At 39.7% G+C, this 25,363-nt stretch overlaps 1 protein-coding gene across 1 annotated transcript in view; it reads right to left on the bottom strand.

Moving 5' to 3' along the window:
* SLC25A17 (solute carrier family 25 member 17) overlaps nucleotides 1-24,407 on the bottom strand; it is a 41,305-nt gene extending 16,898 nt beyond the window's left edge. Inside the window, exons 1-4 of the mRNA XM_059081103.2 lie at nucleotides 24,190-24,407; nucleotides 7,131-7,191; nucleotides 3,554-3,620; nucleotides 2,048-2,199 (exon numbers count right to left, since the gene is read on the bottom strand). Coding sequence (XP_058937086.1) covers nucleotides 2,048-2,199; nucleotides 3,554-3,620; nucleotides 7,131-7,191; nucleotides 24,190-24,243 — 334 coding nt within the window. The 5' untranslated portion in view covers nucleotides 24,244-24,407. The remainder of the gene's footprint in view (nucleotides 1-2,047; nucleotides 2,200-3,553; nucleotides 3,621-7,130; nucleotides 7,192-24,189) is intronic.
* Nucleotides 24,408-25,363: the final 956 nt, after the last annotated feature.

Here is a 25,363-nt window from a genome sequence, read left to right on the forward strand (position 1 = left end):
ACTGCGTAGAGACAGACAGTAACTAAACATTCACAATATCAAGTTAATGGCTCCTTAGCGTTTCGGAAGTCTCAGATGACAAGGATCCAAAGCCTTCTAAACTTGGGCTCCTATTCAACTCTCCAACTTTATTGCTCATGTTCCTACACTCACTTCACTCACTCACAAAATTATAGAACTCACTGTTCTAAATGTGGTCCTGTATTCTCTCAGTTTGCTACCATTCTCTCCATACAGAAACCATCACCACTTATCTCCAGGTGTTACTAATTCTGCCAAGTCTCAGCTCAAGAGGAACTGCTTCCTATAAGGAGATACCTCCCAGCCAAAAGTGACCTTTCTCCTGTGAACCCCTAAGGTACTAACGACTATGGCGATACTGACTGCATGGGCTGTGCACTGAAAGCTCTTGGTCACACCTGACTAAATGCTTTCACACTCACGGTGGGCTTCATGAGTATGTAACCCGTCTTGTGCTTGGTTTAATGCTTCAGTGTCAACCATCTTGAAACACTTAATACATTGTGAACAAGGAATCCTGCATTTTCATTTTGTACTGGACCCTGAAAATTATGTAGCTAGTCCTGTTCATGTTAAACATTGCATGCAATCCTCAGTCCAAAAAAACAAAACAAACAAACAAACAAAAACCCCCAGAAAGTAAGCAGGAAAGGTACTGTAATCTTCATTTTTTTAAAAAAGAGACCTATGTCCATAAATTCTGGGTACAGGCTGCTAAACAGGGATAACTGACCTTCCTCTCTGGATTAAGAAGATAAAAATAAGCCAAGTCAGCTCAAAAATAAAACTTTGTGTATATGGTCAACTGATCTTCACAAGGGTGCCAAGACCATTCAAAGGGGGAAAGGACAGTCTAGTCACATCAACAAATGGTATTAGGAAAACTGGATTTCCACATAGAAAAGAATGAAGTTGGATCCTTATCTTACGTCACACACAGAAATTAACTCTAAATGGATTAAAGACCTAAAACTACACAACTCCTAGATGAAAACATAGGAGGAAAGCTTTCAGGGCATTAAACTCAGCATGATTTCTTGGACATGACACCAAAAGCACAGGCAAAAAAGGAAAAATATGCAAATGGCACAATATCAAACTTAAAAACTTTTGAGCATCAAAGGACATACCAACAGAGTGAAAGGCAACCTACAGAATAGGAGAAAATATGTGCAAATCATATATCTGATAAGGGGCTAATATCCAGAATGCATAAAGAATACTTACAGTGCAACAATAACAAAAAATCAAATAACTCAAAAAATGGGCAAAAGATTTGAATAGACATTTCTCCAAGGATGCTCAGCATCATAGGAAAAGATGCTCAACATCACTAATCATCAGAGAAATGCAAATCAAAACTACAGTGAACGATCACTTCGCCCTCATCAGGATGGCTACTATAGAAAAAATAGAAGATAACAAGTGTTGGTAAGGATGTGGAGAACCTGGAACCAACTGCTGGTGGGATTTTGAAATAGTGCAACCAGTGTGGTATATATACATACAATAGAATATTATTCACCCTTAAAAAACCAGGAAATCCTATTACATCCTACAATATGAATGAACCTTGAGGTACATATTATGTCGAACGAAATAAACCAGTCACAAAAAGACAAATACTGCATGATTCCCCTTATACGAGACATCTAAAGTAGTCACATTCATAGAAACAGAAAGTAGAATTGTGGTTACCAGGAGCTGGTGGGGAGGGTGGAAAGGGGAGTTGTTATTTAGTGGGTACAGAACTTCTCATTTATAAAATGAAAATGTTCTGGAGATCTGTTTCACAATAATGTATGTAAACCTACTACTGAAATGTACACTTAAAAATTGTTAAGATGGTAAATTTTATGTTATGCATTTTTACTGCACACACACACAACACACACAGAGTCAAGTCAGAAAACTAATTACATTCTTTGTAGCATTACTTTGTGTTAAAAATAACCTCTCAGGGTATATGGACCACAATATAAACAACAAAATATAAAAATATCTTATATTCAGAAAAGTTAGTTACCTGCAACAAATCCAACTACCAGATCTTTTCCAGTAGTAGAATGTTGACCTTTGACCCAGACTGCTTTGAGGCTATTAAAAGTGTAGAAATAGACAAAATTGGAGCAGCAGAGACTGGAGATAACTGGAAACCACCCTCGATATGGTGCCAGGCTAGGGGAAGAACATAATAAGCAAAGTAAAAATGCTGAACAAAAGGCCCCAGAGATGAGAGTCCTAGAAAAGGCAGATCATCATTCACATATTCTCCAAGTTCACTCCTGCACTACAATGTACTCCAAAGTGTACACATATTCTACATTCTGAGGATGCCCAAACCAAGAAATCTTTTCTAGCATTAATGACACCAACAAAACAACATACATTCTATGACTGATTTACTGATTTCCCCCCTCGATTTCCTTTAGTAAGTTCCTACGTAAAATTAAAGACAATTTCCTCATGGCTGTTAGTTAATATAGCATCATTCACATTTTATTACAGGGCAAAAACATTTAAAATGAAGTAAATACAGAAGTGCAAAAAAAACAACAGTGATGGGGGCATGTTATAAGGGCACAGGAACCAGACTGAAGGAGTTCACACTGGCCACACCTGGGACAATTTGAGCACCAAAATAATTAAGTAATTAATTGTAAACCATTGAATTTCTGAGTCTTTATGATACTAAATTAAGTATTTCCTCATAGACTGCTTATAGTTGCAAAAGAGGAAAAATAAAATTATTCAGTGCTAACTTGAATCTAAGAAATCATAATTAACCAATGAAGGGCAAGTGGACAATATGTGACTCCATGTGACATCCTGAGGAGGACACAATTTCACCTATACATTATTCTGGCCAAGAATGCATAGACTCGATCTAATCATGAAGAAACATGAGGCAAACTTAAAGTGAGAAAAATTTTATTTAAGGAAAAATAAGGGGAGAAGGTCCACATCTTTGAAAATGTCAGTCATAGGGGTAAGGGGCTTTGATGTATGGTATGTAACTTACTCTCAAGTTAGTTCTGAAAAAATCTGTGTGTGGTGCGTGTACGTGTCTGCGTAGTAAAGAAAGGAGGGAGTGGGGAAGGGAGGGAGAAAGCATGAGCACAAACGGAAGAGTGTTAACAACAGGCCAATCTGGTTAAAACACATACTGGTATTCTTTGTACTATTTGAGTTTTGCAACTTTTTGTAAATTTGAAATTATCTCCAAATAAAAAGTTTTTTAAAAGGTACACAGGTCTGAATGCATCTGATAGGAATGAGCTAAACAGCTATTACCTTCTTCAGTTTATTGTTCATTGGTTTCATGTAAGACTCCACCATGGAGAATCAAAATGGTCAACGACAGAACTTTAAGGAAATGAAAACTATGTATTTACTTACAAGTCAGGCAATTACACATTCACAGCACTGTGAGGCTTTGAGAATGGATAGGGAGTGAGTGTAGGTATGACGGACGCCCAGGAATCTCCTAGTGAGCTGCTCCACCTAACAAAGATGAACAGGTAGTACTCACAGGCCTTCTTCTTTAATGATCTCCAGGAGCACCATGTGTGTCGTTTTGGACTTTCTTTTCTCATCAACTACAAGACCAAAGAGTACATGTTTAAACTAAATCCTCTGAGAATTGTTATCTTCAGCATCAGCAAGTTTCACTGAAATGCCATTTACCTCACCCCAGCAGCTCTCACCCTATTCTTGGAGCTCCCTAGTTTGCCTCAGAACTCAATGATCCTCCTGTGTCCCCATGTGCGAAATGTCCTACTATTGATTCCATGGTTTCATCTGTTATTCATTAACCATAAAGCGTTTTAATTCAATACCTAATTTCCAAAGTAAAAGATGTAACAGGAGAAATTTATTTTTTTATTTTTTTATTTTTTTATTTATTTATTTATTTTTTTTTTGCGGTATGCGGGCCTCTCACTGTTGTGGCCTCTCCCGTTGCGGAGCACAGGCTCCGGATGCACAGGCTCAGCGGCTATGGCTCACGGGCTTAGTTGCTCCGCGGCATGTGGGATCTTCCCGGACCAGGGCACGAACCCGTGTCTCCTGCATCAGCAGGCGGATTCTCAACCACTGCGCCACCAGGGAAGCCCGAGAAATTTATTTCTTATATTTCATAGGGCTCTCTAGGTTTTTTTTTCAAAGTTATATATTCTCCTTTTTATCTTAATATCTTATAAAGTAGAGAGGAAATAAATTACCATTTCCCTTTCAGAGAAGAGGTTACAGACACCAAGCTGTGAAGGGCACATGTAGTTGGCAGCAGAGCCGGGATTAAAATTCAAGTTTGCAAAATTTTAACCTTGTGCTCTGTTCCCTAATCTAAAAAAATAAAAGGCCTCGAAAAGATGGGAACTCTGCTTTTCTTGGCATTCTAAATGAAAACAAAACCTACCTTAATTAACTTCAAATTTCCTACCCACATCTAAAGACTATTTTGAAAACATAAAAATAGGAAAACGAACCGATTTCTTAAGAATTAAAATTGGTACCTGTATGGCTCATGGGGGGGGGGATGGCAAATTAGGAAACCCCTGTACAAGGCAATCTAACAATAACTATCAAAATTACAAACATTTGCCCTTTGATCAAACAATCCCACTTCTGGGAATTTATCTCATAGAACTTACAGAAACAAATTAGCATATGGGGACTTCCCTGGTGGCACAGTGGTTAAGAATCCACCTGCCAATGCAGGGGACACAGGTTTGAGCCCTGGTCCAGAAGACCCCACATGATGTGGAGCAACTAAGCCCGTGAGCCACAACTATTGAGCCTGTGCTCTAGAGCCCACGAGCCTCAACTACTGAGCCTGCGTGCCACAACCACTGAAGCCTGCGCGCCTAGCACCAGTGCTCTGCAATGAGAAGCCACCGCAATGAGAAGCCCACGCACTGCAATGAAGAGTAGCCCCCATTTCCCACAACTAGAGAAAGCCTGCACGCAGCAACGAAGACCCAATGCAGACAAAAATAAAACGAAGACCCAATGCAGACAAAAATAAATAAATAAATTAATTTATTTTTTAAAAAATCTAGAAACAATAAATGCTGGAGAGGGTGTGGAGAAAAGTCACTGCACTGTTGGTGGGAATGTAAATTGATACAGCCACTATGGAGAACAGTATGGAGGTTCCTTAAAAAACTAAAAATAGGGCTTCCCTGGTGGTGCAGTGGTTGAGAATCCGCCTGCCGATGCAGGGGACGTGGGTTCGTGCCCCGGTCCGGGAAGATCCCACATGCTGCGGAGCTGCTGGGCCCGTGAGCCATGGCCGCTGAGCCTGCGCGTCCGGAGGCCTGTGCTCCGCAACGGGAGAGGTCACAACAGTGAGAGGCCCGCGTACCACAAAAAAAAAAAAAAAACCTAAAAATAGAACTGCCATATGACCCAGCAATTCCACTACTGGGCATATACCCTGAGAAAACCATAATTCAAAAAGATACATGTACCACAATATTCACTGCAGCACTATTTACAGTAGCCAGGACATGGAAACAACCTAAATGTCCATTGACAGATGATAAAGAAAGTGTGGCACGTATATACAACAGAATATTACTCAGCCATAAAAAGGAATGAAATAGAGTTATTTGTAATGAGGTGGATGGACCTAGAGTCTGTTATACAGAGTGAAGTAAGTCAGAAAGAGAAAACAAATACCATATGCTAACACACATATATGGAATCTAAAAAAATGGTACTGATGAACCTAGTGGCAGGGCAGGAATAAAGACGCAGACGTAGAGAACGGACTTTAGGACACGGGAAGGAAGGGGAAGCTGGGAGGAAGGGGAAGCTGGGACGAAGTGAGAGAGTAGCATTGACATATATCCACTACCAAATGCAAAATGGACGGCTAGTGGGAAGCTGCCGCATAGCACAGGGAGATCAGCTTGATGCTTTGTGATGACCTAGAGGGGTGGGAGAAGGAGGGTAGGAGGGAGTCTCAAGAGGGAGGGGATATGGGGATATATGTATACATATAGCTGATTCACTTTGTTATACAGCAGAAACTAACAAACATTGTAAAGCAATTATACTCCAATAAAGATATTTTACAAATGCTGTTAAGTGAAAAATGCAAGATATGGAACAGTGTGAAAAGTACACTTTTTGAGTAATAAAGAGAGGAAATGAGAATATATATGATTTGCTTGTTTTTCTACATAAAGAAACTCTCAAGGCTCTTTGAGAGACATTATCTACAGGAGACAGTCTAGAGTGAGATTTTTCACTGTACTGCCTATCTTTTTATGTTTTTTTTTTTTTTTTTTTGCAGTACGTGGGCCTCTCACTGTTGTGGCCTCTCCTGTTGCGGAGCACAGGCTCCGGACACGCAGGCTCAGCGGCCATGGCTCACGGGCCCAGCCGCTCCACGGCATGTGGGATCTTCCCGGATTGGAGCACGAACCTGTGTCCCCTGCATCGGCAGGCGGACTCTCAACCACTGCGCCACCAGGGAAGCCCTGTATTTTGGTTTTTGAGTCATATAAAATCATTACCTTTCCAAAATCTCTAAAATTAATTAAAAATAGTAGTCATGAAGGATTTTAATATAGGAATTAGTTTATTCAAAGCTAATCTTACTCTTATCTCTTCATCTAAGTTCTGGCATAGGTTTATAATTTCAAGTTGAAAAATACTGAGGAAAGAACAAGCAGGAGTTACAGAAAGTTGCATGGCCCTATAAAGTGAAAGAAGGAGACTAGGACTGCGTGCCTACGTGAGCAGTGACAATGGTATTTGGCTCCACCATGTTTCCTATTCTGTTCTCTTTCCAGAAAATCTACCCCCAGTAAAAAAAAAATCTCTACATTGTGCCTTTCAAAAGTCATATTGTTTATTAGAATGAACTGTAATGATTCAAAATTACTAATGCAAACCCACTCAGGTCTCTCAGATTAGAAAATGGCTGACGCTATGACTCATTCACAAACATCAAAAGTAAAAGTATTTAAAGTTAGTGAAAATGGACAACAGAATTCTAATGAAACGGGAAATACTATGTTAACTTAGAACTTAGCAGAGAAGCATGTTTGCTTCCTGATACCAAATGAATAGAAATATGATGACGATGAGATACTTACCTTGAAGTCGAAGTCGAGCTGTATCCAAGGGAAAAAATACTGTCATTGCTGTCATGCTTCCCTGAAAAGTTTGAAAAGCCTTTAGCCATTACAGTATCACAAAAATAATGAGCCACAACTTTTAAATGAACAAAAGTTCATTATTATCAATGGGTCAGATCAAATTTTCAGTGAACAAATATACAGAATATTTTTATCTATTGGAATCATTAGTGTTCAAACTTCTTTAGTTACATACTTGAACAGACATATTTAATTTTCCAGAAGAAATATCTTTCTCTCTGATATTGAAAAAGAAAATGTAGTGGGTCCCTGAAGATGACAAACTTAGGGACTTACAACCTAGGACACATGTCAAAGACAGCAGGTAAATGGATTTTTAACCTTTTACTGGTCAGTTACTGCTCCTATGCTCTCCTCTGATACCCCCAGAAACCAAAAAATCTAGTGATCAAACACATATGTATTTCTATACTCTCTGCTTAATCAATATATTCACCACAAAGTAAAAGGGGTTTAAGAATCACATTGTTCTTTAAAATAGTTCTGTTTGCTTGTGTTTTTAAAAAAAGGGACAATATCTTTGCTAAAAATTCTATAAATAATTTATCCAAGATAACACAACAAAAATTATCACTGGAAAAAAAAAAGAAGCCAACAACCAGTCTTTTCATTCATAAAGCTCTATGACAGATAAAAACCACAAGTATATAGTCAGGGATAAAATTATATGCATGATATGTCCAGGTGGGTTTATGGTTCTCAACCTAGATGCAGACCCAGTGGTATATATTCTCAGGCATAAGGTCAAGTTTTAAGCTACTGACAGAATAACAGTAACATACATATTTTTATCATGATAGCAATGGGAAACTAGGTCAACTTCATAGATAAGAACAAAAATGTGCTAGGTCTCTTATCTATTTAAATAGATCAGCCTGTTTGACAAGGGAGAACACTGTATTGTCCTATTAGTTACTCTCCGAAACTCAGATTAAATGTTACCACCCCTACACATCAGGTTCCTCTGTGTTCCCACAGCACTTGTTTTTTTTTTTTTTTAACATCTTTATTTGAGTATAACTGTTTTACAATAGTGTGTTAGTTTCTCTTTTACAACAAAGTGAATCAGTTATACAGTTTATATGTCTCTTAGAGCACTCATATTGCAGTGAAACCTAACTCTTCCACCGGATTGTAAGAATATCCATTTATCTCTTGGTATACCATAGATTCTTAAATAAATGTTTATTAAATTCAGTCTATTTTCAGTTATTTATACACTTTAGATGGCTCCCACATAAATGATCTTTCCTAGTAAGAACTAGATAATACTTAATATTTCAAGAAACACTGGATGTAAAGGTTTAAAGTCTACAAATCTATTCTGGCATCCTTGCTCACCTTACAGGCAATTTCCAAGAAAAATGGGGGTTGGAAAGCTGGAGAACACTTATCAAGGTTATTAAGGCCTTTACTTCCTATCATGTGGTACTAGCACATCTATGCAGAAAAGTCCTGCCTGGAAACTACTTTTTCAAACAACTGGATCACCTCCATCCCTCTTCCCTGTCAGCTTTAAACAGACACCTGAAGTTTCCTAACTTAGAAGACCCTGCTCTACCTACCTTGAAATCTTACAGCACATTTTACACCAAGATAAAGAGAACAGTCTGTCCAAAGAGCTCAAAGGTCTATTACCTCCTCAAGGACTAGCATAAAAAACTCAAATCTGTAAAAATAAAAAACACTTAAAAATGTATTAGTACTGGAAAGACTGGATCCAGATGGTGAACTGAAAACCTACCATTGCCTCCTCCCCATTCCAATCACTAATAGTGAGAGAGAAGATTTATATATAAAAGTGTTGTGCAGAAAAACAAAAGGGGTCTGAATGGTGGCCCAGAAATTAAAAGGATAGCAGAGTGAGGCTGTTCTGAAAGAAATCACAGACCGAAATGCACAGATAGCTATGGCAGACAGAATAACGGTCCCCTAAAAGAAGAACACATTCTAACCCACAGTACTTGAGAACATGTTACATTACACGGCAGGCTGCTAATTGGCTGATCCTAAAATAGGGAGTTAGTCTGGATTTTCTGAGCGGGCCCAACGTAGTCATAAGGGTCCTTAAAAGTGGAAGAGTAGGGCTTCCCTGGTGGCGCAGTGGTTAAGAATCTGCCTGCCAATGCAGGGGACACGGGTTCGAGCCCTGGTCTGGGAAGATCCCACACGCCGCGGAGCATCTAAGCCCGTGCGCCACAACTACGGAACCTGTGCTCTAGAGCCCGCGAGCCACAATTACTGAGCCCACGCACCTAGAGCCCGTGCCCTGCAACGAGAAGCCACCACAAGGAGAAGCCCGCGCACCGCAATGAAGAGTAGCCCCCGCTCTCTGCAACTAGAGAAAGCCCGTGTGCAGCAACGAAGACCCAATGCAGCCAAAAATAAAATAAAATTTTTTTAAAAAAAGAAGAAGAGGATATACACATACACACACGTATTCTAGGTTTTGGCAAAAAACCTAAGTTTAAATGTGAGAGTTAAAGATGTAAGGGTGAAATGGGGGTTTCCACTGCCAGCAATATGCTGGCATAGAGACCACACACTACAAAATACCTAGAAATGCCAACTAAAATATAAAATATTAAAATTTAAAAATAAAATATAACACGTACCCTTTAAATGATTAGCTGAACCTCCTTGGGGCCACAAAGAGGAGTAGAAACCCACAGGGTTAAGCAGCCTCCTTGGTGTGCATTGTGAGGATTTTTTTTTGCAAGTCTAAGTGATCAAGGGGCTTTGTTTTATTTTTTTTAATTGAAGTGGAATTCCCATAACACAAAATCGACCACTTGAAAGTATACCATTCAGTGACATTTAGTACATTCATAATATGGTGTAACCACCACTTGTATCACGTTCCAGAATATTTTCATCGCCCTGAAGACATGCCCCACTTCCCCTCCGCTCAGCGCTGACAACACTAAAATCTGCTTTCTGTCTCTGTAGATGTACATGTTCTGGACATTTCACATAAAAACAATCGTGCAAGATGTGACCTCTTGTGTCTGGCTTCTTTCGCTCAGCACAGTGTTTTCAAAGTTTATCCACTTTGCAGTATGTATCAGTTCTTTCTTTTTTATGGCCGAGTAAAATTCCCTTGTATGTATAATATGACATTTTGTTTATCAATTCGAAATGCTTTGTAATAAGATAGAGGTAATGGTTGCACAACATTGTGAATAGACTAAATACCACTGAACTGTACAATTTAAAATGGTTAATTTTGTTATGTGAGTTACATCTCAATTTAAAAAAAATATTTAATCCTCACAACAACCATATGAGGTAAGTACTATTATTCTCTCCATTTTATAGATGAGGAAAAAGATACTAAGAGGTTTTGCAACTTTTCTCAAGTCATACGCTTTGCAGGTGGCAGAATCAGTATTTGAACGTAGTCCGTCTGGCTCCAGAGTCCATACACTTAACCAGTGTTGTAATTGAAACTTAAAAATTTACTAATATAGAACTAAAAATTAGCTTTAAAATAAAGGCAATATAGTAATATGGGGCCTACTTAATATGTCAAAAAAAAAATATTTTTTATGGACTAGTCTGGAAACCCAGCAGAGAGCCTGGCATAGCATAAGCCCTGAACTTGTTAATAAATGTATGACTGTAACCACCTACAAATAAACTTAATATCTACGAGAAAATGTACTGCAAATGCTAAAGGTAAATTTAGAACATAGCTATTCTGTACATTGGGGATGTGCTATATTTGTCTCCTGACCAAGCAAACACACAGAGAGATGACTGTTTTCATTAGCAGCTGTTACCTGAAGGAAAATATTTATTATAAATTTGCAAGTCTTATGCTAAGCTATACAATCATATGATTTTTCAGAATTTGAACTAAATTCCTCTTTTCATAAATACTCGGTGTTGTTGTTTTCTCTAGGACTGCCTGTTCACTTATATAAAATTAGAAGGCAAAAAATACTGAGAAGGTAACGACAGGTACAATACTGTTGTGCCAGAGAGGCATACAAATCCACCATTTTGAGTCCCACAGAATTCGAACCACCTGAGCGGGAGTTCTATTGTTGACAACAATTACAATTTAAAAGACTCTTGGGCTTCCCTGGTGGCGCAGTGGTTGGGAGTCCGCCTGCCGATGCAGGGGACACGGGTTCGTGCCCTGGTCTGGGAAGATCCCACGTGCCGCGGAGCGGCTGGGCCCGTGGGCCATGGCCGCTGAGCCTGCGCGTTCGGAGCCTGCGCTCCGCAGCGGGAGAGGCCACGGCGGTGAGAGGCCCGCGTACCACACAAAAAAATAAATAAATAAAAAAATAAAAGACTCTTATTTCCAGAGAAACAACCTTCTTGTATCTCACCAAAACCAAACATTTTTAGTCACAACATTCTACCATCCCCTTCTGGCATTTAACCATTTGGTGTTGGGAAAGCAAATGAATTCCTACACCGCACTGGCACCGGGAGCTGGAAAAGCCTTCAGAGATCACCTAGCGGTGCAGACCCTTCCCCTGTAAACTGAGAAGTCTTGGCCAGGGTTGTTAAGAGGTCTGCCTAAAGCCAGAGTGGCAGAGGTGGAGTTAGAACCTAGCTCTCTTCAACTCCCAGTTCTACTGTTCAATGCTCTACCTAAGTTCTCAACCTTTTTGCAATCAAGATATGTGACTTTTCATTTTTCTCTTCTAATTGTAAAAGTATACACAATACAAACACACACACACACAAAATCCGGGAATTTCGTAACAGGGACTATACAAGGAGAGGAAGGAATTAAAGGTGGCTTCCATTTCTCTTGTGATGCATCTCTGTATAATTATTATTTGTAAACAATAAGTACGTGTTACTTTTAGCTTTGAAATGACGAAAAAGCAAATATTTTTTTCAAAAAGACATCAGGGGAATTCCCTGGTGGTCCAGTGGTTAAGACTCTGCACTTTCACTGCTGAGGGCACGGGTTCGATCCTTAGTCGGGGAACTAAGATCCCACAAGTCATGCGGTGCAGTGCGGCAAAAAAAAAAAAAAAAAAAAAAAAAAATCTGAAAAAAAGACATCAGAGTACAAGAGAATAATATAGTGTAGGGATTCTCAAGGTCTGGGGATCCTTGAAAGTCCCCAAACCCTTTCCAGCAGTCTGCAGGATCAAAGCTATTTTCATAAAAATACTACAACATAATTCCTACGTTTTTTGCCTTTTTCATTCTTATTTTCTCACAGTGTGTAGTGAAGTTTTCCAGAGGCTCCGTGATGTATGACACTGTAACAGACTGAATGCAGAAGCAGATAAAAGGCTCCAGCTACCTTCTACTAAGTCTAACATTACAGAGGTTTGCAAAAATACAAAACACTGCCACTCTTCTTACTATTGGGGGAAAAATACAGTTTTAAAAAATGTTATGTTAACATTTAACAGGTTTAATATTTTTAGCAAATAAATATCTTAATTTCTCAGTTTTAATTTCGAATACAATAAATATCAATAGTTATTACCACATAAGCAAAAGCTCTTCAGAGTCTGCAATAATTTTTAACAGTATAAAGATATTATGAGGGAAGCCCCCTTGTGCATTTTTTAATTGGGCTATTTGCCTTTCTATTATTGAGCTGTAAGCAGTCTTTACATATTCTGGATATCAGACGCTGTATCAGATAAATGACTTACAAATATATTCTCCATTCTGTTGTCTTCACTTTCTTGATAGTACCTGAAGCACAAAAAGTTTTAATTTTGATCAAGTCCAATTTACATATTTTTTTCTTTTATTACTTGTGCTTTTGGCATTATATCTAAGAAACCACTACCTAATCCAAGGTCATAAAGATTTATGCCAATGTTTTCATCTAAGAGTTTTGTAGTTTTAGTTCTTACATTTAGGGCTGTGGTTCATTTTGAGTAACTTTTTGTGTATGGTGTGAAGTAGAGGTCCAACTTCATTTTGTTGCATGTGGATGTCCAGTTGTCCCTGCAAAATTTTTTGGAAACTGTTCTTTCCCCATTGATGTTCCTTGGCATCCTTGAACACAAATTTGTAGGTTTATTTTTTGGACTCTCAATTGTGTTGTTGATCTACCTGTCTATCCTTATGCCAGTACCAGTCTCTTGATTACTGCAGCTCTGTACTAAGTTTTGAAATTGGGAAATATGAGTCCTCCAACTTTTTTTTTTTTTTCAAGATTCTTTTGGCTATTCTGGATCCCTTGAATTTTCATATATACTTTAGGATCATCTTATCAATTTCTGCAAAAAAGCAAATTGGAATTGATAGGGAGTACACTGAATCTGTATATCCTTTTAGGGAGTATTGCCATCTTAACAATACTGGCCTCCAATCCACTTATTGAGAGGATGCCTTCCCACTTACTTAGGTATTTTAATTTTTTTCAATGATGACTTATTTTCAGTATAGCTACAAGTTTTAGTATGCACCATCTGTGCTATCACTCAGTTTAAAATGCATTTTTATTTCCATTATGATTTCTTCTTCTTTAACCCATAGTTCAGTAATGTGTTTAATGCCCAAATATATGTTTTTATATATATATATATATATATATATATATATATATATATTTATATTTTAAAGTTACCTTTTTGTTACTGGTTGCTAGCTTAATTGCACTGTGCTTCAAGCATTCTGTACTATTTCAAAACTTTTTCAAAATTTAAGTTTTACTTTTCAGCCCAGTAAATGGTCAGTTTTCAAGCTTTTCCATGTTTGGCTTGAAAATAATGTGTATTTTGCAGTTGTTGGGTACAATGTTCTTTATGTATCTATTACGTCAAGTTTGTTAAATACATGTTCAATCTTCTATATCTTTTCCCTCCTTTCTTGTTCTATCAATTACTGAAAGATATATTAAAATCTACCACTTCGATAATGGGTTGGATATTTCCTCTTAAAGTTTTATTAATTTTTGCTTTAAACATATTGAGACTATATTATTAGATGAACACAAACTTAAAACTGCTTTATTTTCCTGACATACTGAGCCTTTTTTTCTATGATGTCATTCTCTTGATCTCTAGTAATGACATTACTGTAAAGTCTATTTTGTCTGATGTTAACAGTTTTGGGTTAGTATCTGTCTAGCATGTCTTTTCTCACATTTTTACTTTCAAACTTTCTGTATCCTTTCTTTTAGACATATCTTTTATAAATAGCATTTTTCTCTTTTTAAAACCAATCTAGTACAATCTCTCTCAACTGAAGCACTTACTTCATTAACATTTATTTGGATTTATAGCTGTCATCTTTTTTTTAGCCATGCCATGCGGCTTGTGGGAACTTAGTTCCCCAACCAGGGATCAAACCCAGGCCACAGCAGTGAAAGCCTGGTGTCCTAACCACAGGCCTACCAGGGAATTCCCAGGTGTCATCTTATTTTGTGCTATGTGTCATAAATGCTCTATGTTGCTTTTTCTGCCCTTTATTGCTTTCTTATTTGATTAGAGTTTCCAATAAATTTTAAGTTATAAATATAGTTTCTAATTCTTTTACAAGCTATCTAGTAATGACAACATATATTCCTAACTTATCAATTCTAAAAATATTCATTAGGTTTAGATTTCTCCAAGTGAGGATCTTGCTAGTGGCAAACTGCTTTTGATGATCTGAAAATGTCTCTATTTCGCGTATGTTTTCAAACTTTTCACTGGAGCATTCAACACACGTGGTGTTGAACTGAAGTACTCAACACCACAAAGTCAGAAGGAAACAGTAGGGTAAACTTGGTCAAGGCCTGGTTCTGCAAGCGTGTGAAATCTTATGGGAATAACAGACAGGGACACACATAAATATAGAAGCAGAGTATCACGCCCTCTAAGTACGAACAATGATGGCCTACTAACCAAATTCAGCCATTCCCAAAATGCTACTTCACCCTTGAAGGATGAAAAATAATCCAAAAAAATGCAATGCTAGTTCCAAAGTCAATTTCCAGAGGAGTCCAGAAATGGTGGTTGAGTCACAGGAGCACAACTGAAATCAGTGTATAGCATCTCCTGATGGAGTTTATGGCATTACTGGACAGAAGATTATTTTTAAAAGAAATCAACTAAAATACACTGTCAGTGGTAGATCTGGAGCTAATGAAATTCCAAAGATGAAAGCCACTTATTGTGGCTTTCACATTCAAAAATGTTATTCACCTAATCAGAGTTAATGTAAGTCTTCCCCCTGATACAACAAACAACCTAAATCTCATACCCATTCAAAGATACACAAGTTAAACAAAAGGCTTAATAGATAACACACCTGAGTGCCCAACGGAAAAAGCATGGGCTCTGGAATAAAATAAACTGGGGTTCTGGTCCCAGCTACAGTACATACTGTACAATAACTTACTTCAAATCTCTATGCCTCAATCTCCCCATTTGTAATTTGGGGACCAATAAAAAATGTGGAGATTGCTGTGAGAAGTGAGAATTAACTTATGGAAAGACCCAGCATCATTCCAAGTACACAGCTGGCATTCAACAAATGTTGCTTCCTATATATTCTTTTTACAGCATTTTTTAGCAGTGGGGCTCAATATTAATCAGGGTCCTAAAATTAGCAACGGTTACTTACACTCCTTCCAAAAGAGCAATTGGCATTTAGTAAAAAATAAAGGGACTTCCCCGGTGGTACAGTGGTTAAGAATCCACCTGCCAGGGCTTCCCTGGTGGCGCAGTGGTTGAGAATCTGCCTGCCAATGCAGGGGACACGGGTTCGAGCCCTAGTCTGGGAAGATCCCACATGCCACGGAGCAACTAGGCCCGTGAGCCACAACTACTGAGCCTGCACATCTGGAGCCTGTGCTCTGCAACGAGAGGCCGCAATAGTGAAGGCTCGCGCACCGTGATGAAGAGTGGCCCCTGCTGGCCGCAACTAGAGAAGGCCCTCGCACAGAAACGAAGGCCCAATACAGCCAAAAATAAATTAATTAAAAAAAAAAAAGAATCCGCCTGCCAATGCACGGGACACGGGTTCAAGCCCTGGTCCGGGTAGATTCCCACATGCCGCGGAGCAACTAAGCCCATGTGCCACAACTAATGAGCCTGCGCTCTAGAGCCTACAAGCCACAACTACTGAGCCTGCGCTCTAGAGCCTGCAAGCCACAACTACTGAGCATGTGCACCACAACTACTGAAGCCCACGCACCTAGAGCCCGTGCTCCACAACAAGAGAAGCCACCACAGTGAGAAGCCCACACACCGCAACAAAGAGTAGCCCCCACTCGCCACAACTGGAGAAAGCCCACGTGCAGCAACGAAGACTCAATGCAGCCAAAAATAAAGAATAACTGCTCTTTCAGAAGGAGCTTCAAGAAGGTAGGAGGGTCAACAGTGTAAAATACTACAAAGAAGTCGAATCAAATAAGAATGGGAAAAGAGTCAGTAGACTAAGCCATCAGAAAGTCAGTGGTGACCTATGGAAGAGCAGTTCCAGCAATCAGAGTAGGATGAGGAGGAGAGGCAGGAAGTAACAAATAGTCATTAAATAAACTTAGCATAAAGGGAAGGAGAATGAGCAGCACTAAGAAGGGGTGTGTAGACCTGATCGGTATGGTTTTATTATAGGACAGGGATGAAGGGAAAAACAATGGAAAAAGATTAAAGCTATAGGAAAGAAGTGAAAATGAATGGAGCAAAGTCCCAAAAGATAACTGTGGGTGGTGTAAGTTGGGCGGGGTTGGGGGTGTGGAGGGAGGGGGGGTGGAATCAAGATAGCAGAGACACATCTGTTTTTCCTGAGATCACACAATGTAGGAAATACTGGGTACAATGGCAGTTGATTCTGTAATAGAAAAAACAGAAACGTTAGAAAGCTCATCCCAGGTAGCCTCTATTTTATCTAGAGCAAAAGCCGAGATCATCTGTTACAAGTGAATGGATACAGTTGACCATACAAGATGAGAGAAAATTTCAATTCCATTGAATTTCTAAAATTGGGTACAAATACTGTATTTTCAAGAATATCTCTGAAAAAGAAACGAATGATTATGGCCTTACTGCACTATTACAGGTATTGTAATAGGTACTCCACAAGTGTTACCACATTTGCTTCTCAGGAGAACCCAGTAAGTAAAGTGTTATTGTTTTCATTTTATAGCTCAGAAAACTCAGGTTCAGAAAGAAAACATAAATGACCCAAGATGACAGGGATAGTTATGACTTACTCCAAATCCCTTTTTCAGCTATTCTACCATATTTCTTCCTTTAAAAAGATTAAGTCATATAGATACCATATGATAGCTCTTATATGTGGAATCTAAAATATGGCACAAATGAACTTATCTACAAAACAGAAACAGACTCACAAACACAGAGAACAGATTTGTGGTTGCCAAGGGGGAGCAGGGAAGGGAGAGGGATGGGCTGGGAATTTGGGGTTGGTAGGTGCAAACTATTACATTTAGAATGGATAAACTACAAGGTCCTACTGTATAGCATAGCAAACTATATGCAGTCTCCTGGGATAGACCATACTGGAAAAGAATATTTAAAAAAGAACGTCTCCATGTGTATAACTGAGTCACTCTGCTGTACAGCAGAGATTGGCACAGCATTCTAAACCAACTCTACGTCAATAAAAAAAATTAAGTCATAGACTACTCAGGCATAAAGAAGCAAATTAAAGTTAGAAAAATAATTCCAATCAAGACTACCTAAGAACCTTTAAGATTAAGAGAAATGAACTGAAATGACCCTATTAGCTAAAAAGTTTATTGGGGTGAGGGGGGGAGATCAACAAGCAGACCACAGAGGATTTTTAGGGCAGTGAAAATAGTCCATATAATAATGTAATTGTGGATACATACATTTCTCCATTTATCCAAACCCACAGAATGTACAATACCAAGAATGAATCCTAATATAAACTATGGACTTTGGGTGATTATGATGTTCCAATGTAGGTTCATCATTTGTAACAAACGTACCACTCTGGTGGGGGATGTTGATAATGAGGGAGGCTATGCATTGGCCGGAGCGGGGGGCTGGGGGGGGCCCAGAGGATACATGGGAAATCTCTGTACCTTCCTCTCAATTTTGCGGTCAACCTAAAATTGCTCTAAAAAAACTAAGTCTTGAAAAAAAGTTTATCAAGACATCAAGATATATTTTGGATGATAAGTAGTGAGGCAAAGAAGTCCTAAAGATTAAAAGCTACATAATAATTCAATCATAATTTAGTGGAAGTCTAAATGAAATAAAACAGCAAGGAAGTAAAGACAATGAAGACTTTTTCTAATTACCTCCTTTTAAGGTTTCTAAACCAAAGTAATACAACGCCCTCAGATGTATACTAACCTAAGTTAATTCTCTGAGAATCTGATTAGATTCAAACTATGGGTCTGGATGAGCCAGCTGTGGAAAAGAAAACCCTTCCAAAAAGAACTGAACATTTAAATTGTTAGGTATGTGGTTTAAAGTACTCCTGATGAACAATTAATGTCCAAATGCCTCCAGTTTGATTATACATGTGTATATGTAATATTTAATGTCACTTTTTTTCTGAAAATATAGATATTCAGGGGCTAGTTTTGAATTAAACAAAGTGATGGGGAAAAGAGACAAGTATGAAGGAACAGGCAGCTAGGCATAGCAACAGAAGAGTAGCAGAGAAGGGAGACCTGGGTCCTTGCCCCAGGCCTATAACCAAATAACTTACTGGTAACCTTGGCAAAAACACTTAATATACCTGTTTCCATTTTCCTGTCTCTATATGAGAATAAAGATACTTGTCTAAGAGCCTCGGAAACAACCCTATGAAGTGAGTACTATTATCTTCCCGTTTATAGATGAGGAAACTGAGGCAAGAGAGACTGAGAGACATGCCCAAGGTCACACATGTGATAAGTGGTAAAGCTGGGATTTGAACTCAGGCAGTCTGGTTTCAGAGGCCATACTTTTAACCACTTGTTATATTGCCTACCTATCAAAGTTGTTAACAGATGTGAGAAGATAGGGAATTCTATAAGTACTAAATATTATTATTATTATTTTTTGCGGTACCCGGACCTCTCACTGTTGTGGCCTCTCACGTTGCAGAGCACAGGCTCCGGACGCGCAGGCTCAGCGGCCACGGCTCACGGGCCCAGCCGCTCCACGGCATGTGGGATCTTCCCAGACAGGGCCACGAACCTGTGTCTCCTGCATCGGCAGGCAGACTCTCAACCATTGCACCACCAGCAAAGCCCTAAATATTATTATTAAATCTAATATTAAATTAACTAACTCAAACAAATTAGGATGCATAGAAAATTAGAAAACATAGTTGTGGACAAAATGATTAATGGTTTTCACTTATTGGGCCCCTATTATGTGTCAGATAGTATAAAAGCTGTTTTAATTAAAGTTATTTTATTAATATTCACAGAACCCTGTGAGGTTGTTGGCATTTAACAAATTAGAATCAGAGTTAACTAAACTGAATCTGAAAATTTAGGTTTTTGTTTCTAATCTATTAATCAATGAGTGACATTAGGAAAGTCACTTAACCAAGCAATCCCATAGTTTCTTCATAACGGGGTGCTGGGAGGTCACATTAACATTTATACTAAATATTTACCACAGTGAAAAGCTAGAAGCAATGCAAATGTCCATAAATTATGGGATACCCATATGATAGAATATTTTATACTAAAAAGCCAGTGATTGTTGAAGTCTTTTAACAACATGACATAGTGGATATCTGATGCTTGGGGCCACACAGCAACACTCCTTTTTCCTACGGGTGGGCTGATTTTCTTTACCCCTTCCCACTGTGCACAGTCTTGGTGTTATGTCAACCGTGGGGGCTTCTCATTATCTTCACAGGGGCAGCCCACCACTTCTTCCTAGGTACTACCAGGGGTCTTATCCACACCACCACTATACACCTAAGAAGAGCTTCCTGAGGACAGGGACTTTTCCACTGATGACGTTTATATCCAGAAGGCCTTGTACAGAAAATCAACAAGTTCTACTTGGTTTCTACTTCTAAAAGGCAGGTAGTGAGTCTATATGGTAAAAAGTCCACTGTAATGTTAAGTGTATGAGCTAAAGAGTCAGATAGTTGGGCCTAATTTTCTCTTTTGATACCAACTGGAGAAAAGTGCTCTGAATAAGCCTTCTTACACAGTTCTAAGGAGAGGTACGTCTGGGATTTGAGTCACAGCACAATAATAGGTAGAGTGGAAGGAGAAAGGAGAACTCTTTCATATTTCTGTATGACTTGAATTTTTTAATGGTCAGCATTTATTCAGTGAAATGTAATTCTTTTAAAACAAATTATGCAATTAAAAATTTTAAAAATATTTTAATAAACAATAGGGAAAAAAGAAGACCCCTAAAAGTTACTGATTAATAATTATCATTACAATTCCAAAGTCTATTTTGGCATCTAAACCCCCTAGACAATTCCAATCAGTCTCACTTTTCAAATTCTAGACTAATAAAATCTCTTTTAATTACAAATGTACACTTCTACAAATAAAATCTATCTTTGGAAGCTAAACTGAGAACCAAAAATATAAAATTATAAACCTAATTATACTCAAAATTTTGAGAAGTATTGACATGCGAGGCCATTAGTTGTACCAGACAATAGTCATCAACTGGAGATAAAGCCTTCTCCTGAAACAGCACAATTCTGATTTTCAAATACTTGAGATTATCTGCACTTATACCAAAGCGAAGCATAAAACACTCCAAATCACTAATCTGTTTATTTTAATTTTTAAAGTGTGTGTGTGTTTGTGTGTGTGTGTGTGTGTGTGTGTGCACGTGCGCACATAACACCACACTTGGGATGAGAAAGTGTAGAACCTGGAAAGAAGTGAATAAGCAAACATGAAACATGTCAACTCAAAAAGGTTGTAAATCAACATCTTAAACAATGACTCAACAATCTTTTGGGGAGAAGCCACAACTAATTACTCCAGGCAGCTCTGGAGTTTATACCAAATCCTGAAGTTTATGCCAGGATTCCAACCCAGGCTGCCTAGCTCAAGTCAGGCATTCAAATGCTCTTAACCACTATGCTCTCCTGGATCATCTCAAAGCTTTGGTTGAACATCATGGCCAAGGCATTTAATTAAACATGAGCCATTCATTACCACAGTACTATACCATTAAAAGCAATGCCCACTTTGTTGTAAAGCAGAAACACTTTGTTGTAAAGCAGAAACTAACATACCACTGTAAAGCAATTACACTCCAATAAAGATGTTACCAAAAAAAAAAAAGCAATGCCATTTTTCTCATCAAACGTCTCATCAAATGTAGTGACACTCTGTGGTGAAATTGTTTTCCTTTGGTAGCAACCAGAAGAAAGCAGGGTCCATGTTGTGTGGTTTATCCTTAACTAAAAAATTTGCAGAAAGAGTTTGAGAACCACTCTTTGGCATGAAAGTTCAAAAGAATAACAAAACACAGTGCAATTTCTCATTTAGACATGTGCCAGGAACAGTACTGCCCCGAGGGAAGCAAGAGAAAAAAAAAATATTTTTACAAAAGTATATCTATTAGATAATCTAACATAGCTTATGGGAGAAAGAAAAACCACTGCAAATTCAAGGTGCATAATTTCATGCAGAACTTTTAACAAGAGAAAAATAGGCAACAAGGAGAGAAAAAAAAATAGAAATCTCTTCGCAGGTTAAATAGAGATAGTATCACCTCTACCCCCAATTGCTGTCTACAGCAGGACTCAGAAAACTAAGACCAAGGGCCAATTTGATCCACTGACTGGTTTCATAAATAAGATTTTATTGGAACACAGTTCTGCCCATTCATTTACTTATTGTCAATGGCTGCTTTCAAACTATCATGGCAGGGTTGAGCAGTTTCACCAGAGACGATACACCTATATATTTACCATCTGCCTCCTTAAAGAAAAAGTTTGCCAACACTTAATTTTATTTCTTTCATAAAACTTACAGCTATCTAAAATTATTTATTTTTTGATTTACTCAATTATTGTCTGACTTCCCCATTGGAATGCAAACTTCATGAAGAAAAAGACTTTGTTCTCCACTATATTTCTAGCACCTAGAACAGTGCATGGCATGTAAAAAGCACTCAGTAAAGATGTTGAATGAATGGCATTTATTGAGAGAAAGGAGAACAAACATTTCCCATCTTCCCATTCTCTCTTTGTTGCACTATTCTCCCCCCTAATCCACCAAAACAAGTCCTCCCAGTTAACCACTGGATTTATCATGTTGATAAATCCAATGGTTAATTCTCAGACCTCATCTTATCTGACTCACCAGCAGCACCTGACCCAGTTGGTCTACACCCTCCTCCATGCAACTCTCAGAACATCACATTCTCTTAGTTTTCATCCTACCCTAGTGGCCCTTCCTTAGTCTTCTTTGCTGGTGCTCTCATTTCCCCAACCTCTTAATGTTGGCATGTTTCAAGGATAAGTCTTTAAGACTTTTCTCTCAGTCCACACTCATTTCTTTGTTAGCTCATCTAGTCTCATGACTACTCTTAGGCATTTCAAACTTAACTGTCAAAATCCAAAACCATTCTCATCTTTCCCCCCAAAGCTGCTCCTTTACAGTCTTCACCATCTCAGTAAATGGGAATATCATCCTTCCAGTTGCTCAAGCCCCAAACTCCTGGGAGTCAACCAACTCTCATCATGTTACACCCAACATCCAATCTACCATCAAACCCTGGTGGCTCTATCTCAAAATATATTCCAGGTTCATGATCACTTCTCACCACCTCCACTGCTACCATCTTAGTCTCTTGACAGTTTCCCTGCTTCCACCCTTGCTCCTGTACAGTCTACTCTCAACAGAGCAGCCAGGGTGATCATGTTTAAAATGTAAATCTGCAAGTTGCTGCATGCTCAAAATACCTTGCTCTAATAGCCAGTTAGCTGTCTTTCACACTCAGAGTTAAAATTCTTACACAATTTGGTCTCCTGAAACCATTTTGCCTCTTTGTTCCCTCCACGCCAGACAAACAGGCCTCCATGCCTATCCTAGAACACATCAAGCAAGCTTCCATTTCAGCGCCTTTACACTGGCTGAAAGCTTGGGCTAACTGAATGAACCAGGACTCCTGAATCAGGCACTTCCATGAACTATTCTGTCATCTAATTCACGTAACAACTCTGTGAGGTAGATGTCAATACCCCCACTTTACAGATTAGGAAAGTGAGGCTTACAGGCCACCTATCTAACAAGTGATGGAGTTGGGGTTCAACTCCCATTAGCCTACACAGAACATGAGCTCTCAGTGCAGTTTGGGGGGCCCAGGAGAAGAGGACTCAGTCAGTGATAGTCCTCTGAAGTCCCAGTGACTCCACGTGCGTGTTGCCAGCTAGAGAAGGATGTGAGAAAGGGCAAGCAGAGAGACAGGATGAGAACCAGAGAGGAAGTTACTCAAACCAAGAGTGGAAAGTTTCAAGCAAAAGGGAGTGGTGTCAAATGGAAGTGAGAAATCCAGAAGCCCAAGAACCAAGCACATTCCTCATAGTAAACCACGTCTGTGGTAGACAGCGACTCTGATCTTAATTAAAAAAAAAAAAAAAAGTATCTTCTCCTGCCAATGATATTGGCCAGAGATATCCCTGCTAGGTAGGTACTGCCACTTGTCTGCAGCAAGTGTGTGAAAATAGGCTGTAGTTAATAATGTGATTCAGTAACACAGCTTCACACCTAGGTTTTCCTCTGGCCCAGTCAGACAAAGTTTGTGCTTGCGGTGGGGTGGGTTTAGGGGAACGACTGCCCTTTAAATTTCAGAAGGCAAAGAAAACAGCAATTGTCTTCTTCCTGACTCCCTGTGGCGGTGTGGGACCACCGCAGCCTACATCCCAGATATTCTGTAAGAGGTCAAAGCGGTAGACAGGGGCGGAGGATGAGTGTCGGGCCTCGCCCCAAATTCTTCCAGCAACATTTCGCCTGTGCTCCATTCCTCTACGTCCCAGTCACGATACAATCTGCTTCTTATCCCCATCCCCCAGCCATATCCCGGTCTGGCCCCAGAAAAGCCCCACACCCCGCAGTGGCCCAGGCATAAAGACCCCGCCTCACCACGGCTCCCGCCACAGCGTGGACCAGGCTTTCGTAAGACAGCACGGAAGCCATAGGTGCGGTTCCCGCAGACCTGCCCAGTTTTCTCGCAGGAGCCGCAAACAGCCGAACGAGGTAACAAGCGCCGGAGCCCTGGGCGGCAACGTCACCAGCTCCAATCCCTCAGGCCCACCTCCTCCAGAACTACTTCCGGGTCGCAGGGCGCCCGCCCAGTCTCCCGGCCGGAGGCAGCGAGGGAGGGAAGAGAGAAAGACGGGACTGGGAACGCACCTTGGCTCTGATTGGTACCCGGGCCTTGCGCGGGGCGGAGCAGCACGGTGCTGCTCCTACCACGTGGAGCGGTGGGTCGGGCCGAAATTCAGTACGGGATGGGTCAGCTCCGACTTCCGCTACGTTCTCGGGACCTGGCAGGTCGTACTTCACACACCTACTGCAACACGGGAGACTTCAGAAAGCCTGGACAGCCTCCTTTTTCTCCACTTCTCTCCATAAGACAAGATGGAAACAAGCAAGATGGGGGACTCATCTTCCTGTTTCTCTTTTGAGACTTTACTCGTATTTTCTCTCGCTAGCATTTTTAGTCACATTTTGTCAAGAGGAAATAAATGTTCATTGGGCAAGGTTTTTCCCTCTGAAAAACCCTGGTGGGAAGAGAACTTGAGCTTCAGGAAATCAAAATGATCAGATGGATGTGAGAACAAACTAGTAGGCACCCAGGAAAGTCATCTGACCTCTTGGTTTTCTCCTTTGTGGAATGACAAGTGTTAATACCGTGAGGATTAGAAAAGTTAATTTACGTAGACGTACTTTATAAAATACCGAAGAGGGCTTCCCTGGTGGTGCAGTGGTTGAGAATCTACCTGCGGATGCAGGGGACACGGGTTCGTGCCCCGGTCCGGGAAGATCCCACATGCCGTGCAGCGGCTGGGCCCGTGAGCCATGGCCGCTGAGCCTGTGCGTCCGGAGCCCGTGCTCCGCAACGGGAGAAGCCACAACAGTGAGATGCCCGCGTACCAAAATAAAATAAAAAAATAAAATACCGAAGAAAAAAATTTTCCATGTTACAAAGCGAAAACTCAAACTACACATTACTAGAAAAATCACATTCTACCCCTCACCCACAAAATACTGAGACACCAGGTTTCAGGACTTCAATTACTCGAGCACCATAGCT

The sequence above is a fragment of the Kogia breviceps genome, chromosome 12 (assembly GCF_026419965.1).
Source record: "Kogia breviceps isolate mKogBre1 chromosome 12, mKogBre1 haplotype 1, whole genome shotgun sequence".
NCBI lineage: Eukaryota > Metazoa > Chordata > Mammalia > Artiodactyla > Physeteridae > Kogia > Kogia breviceps.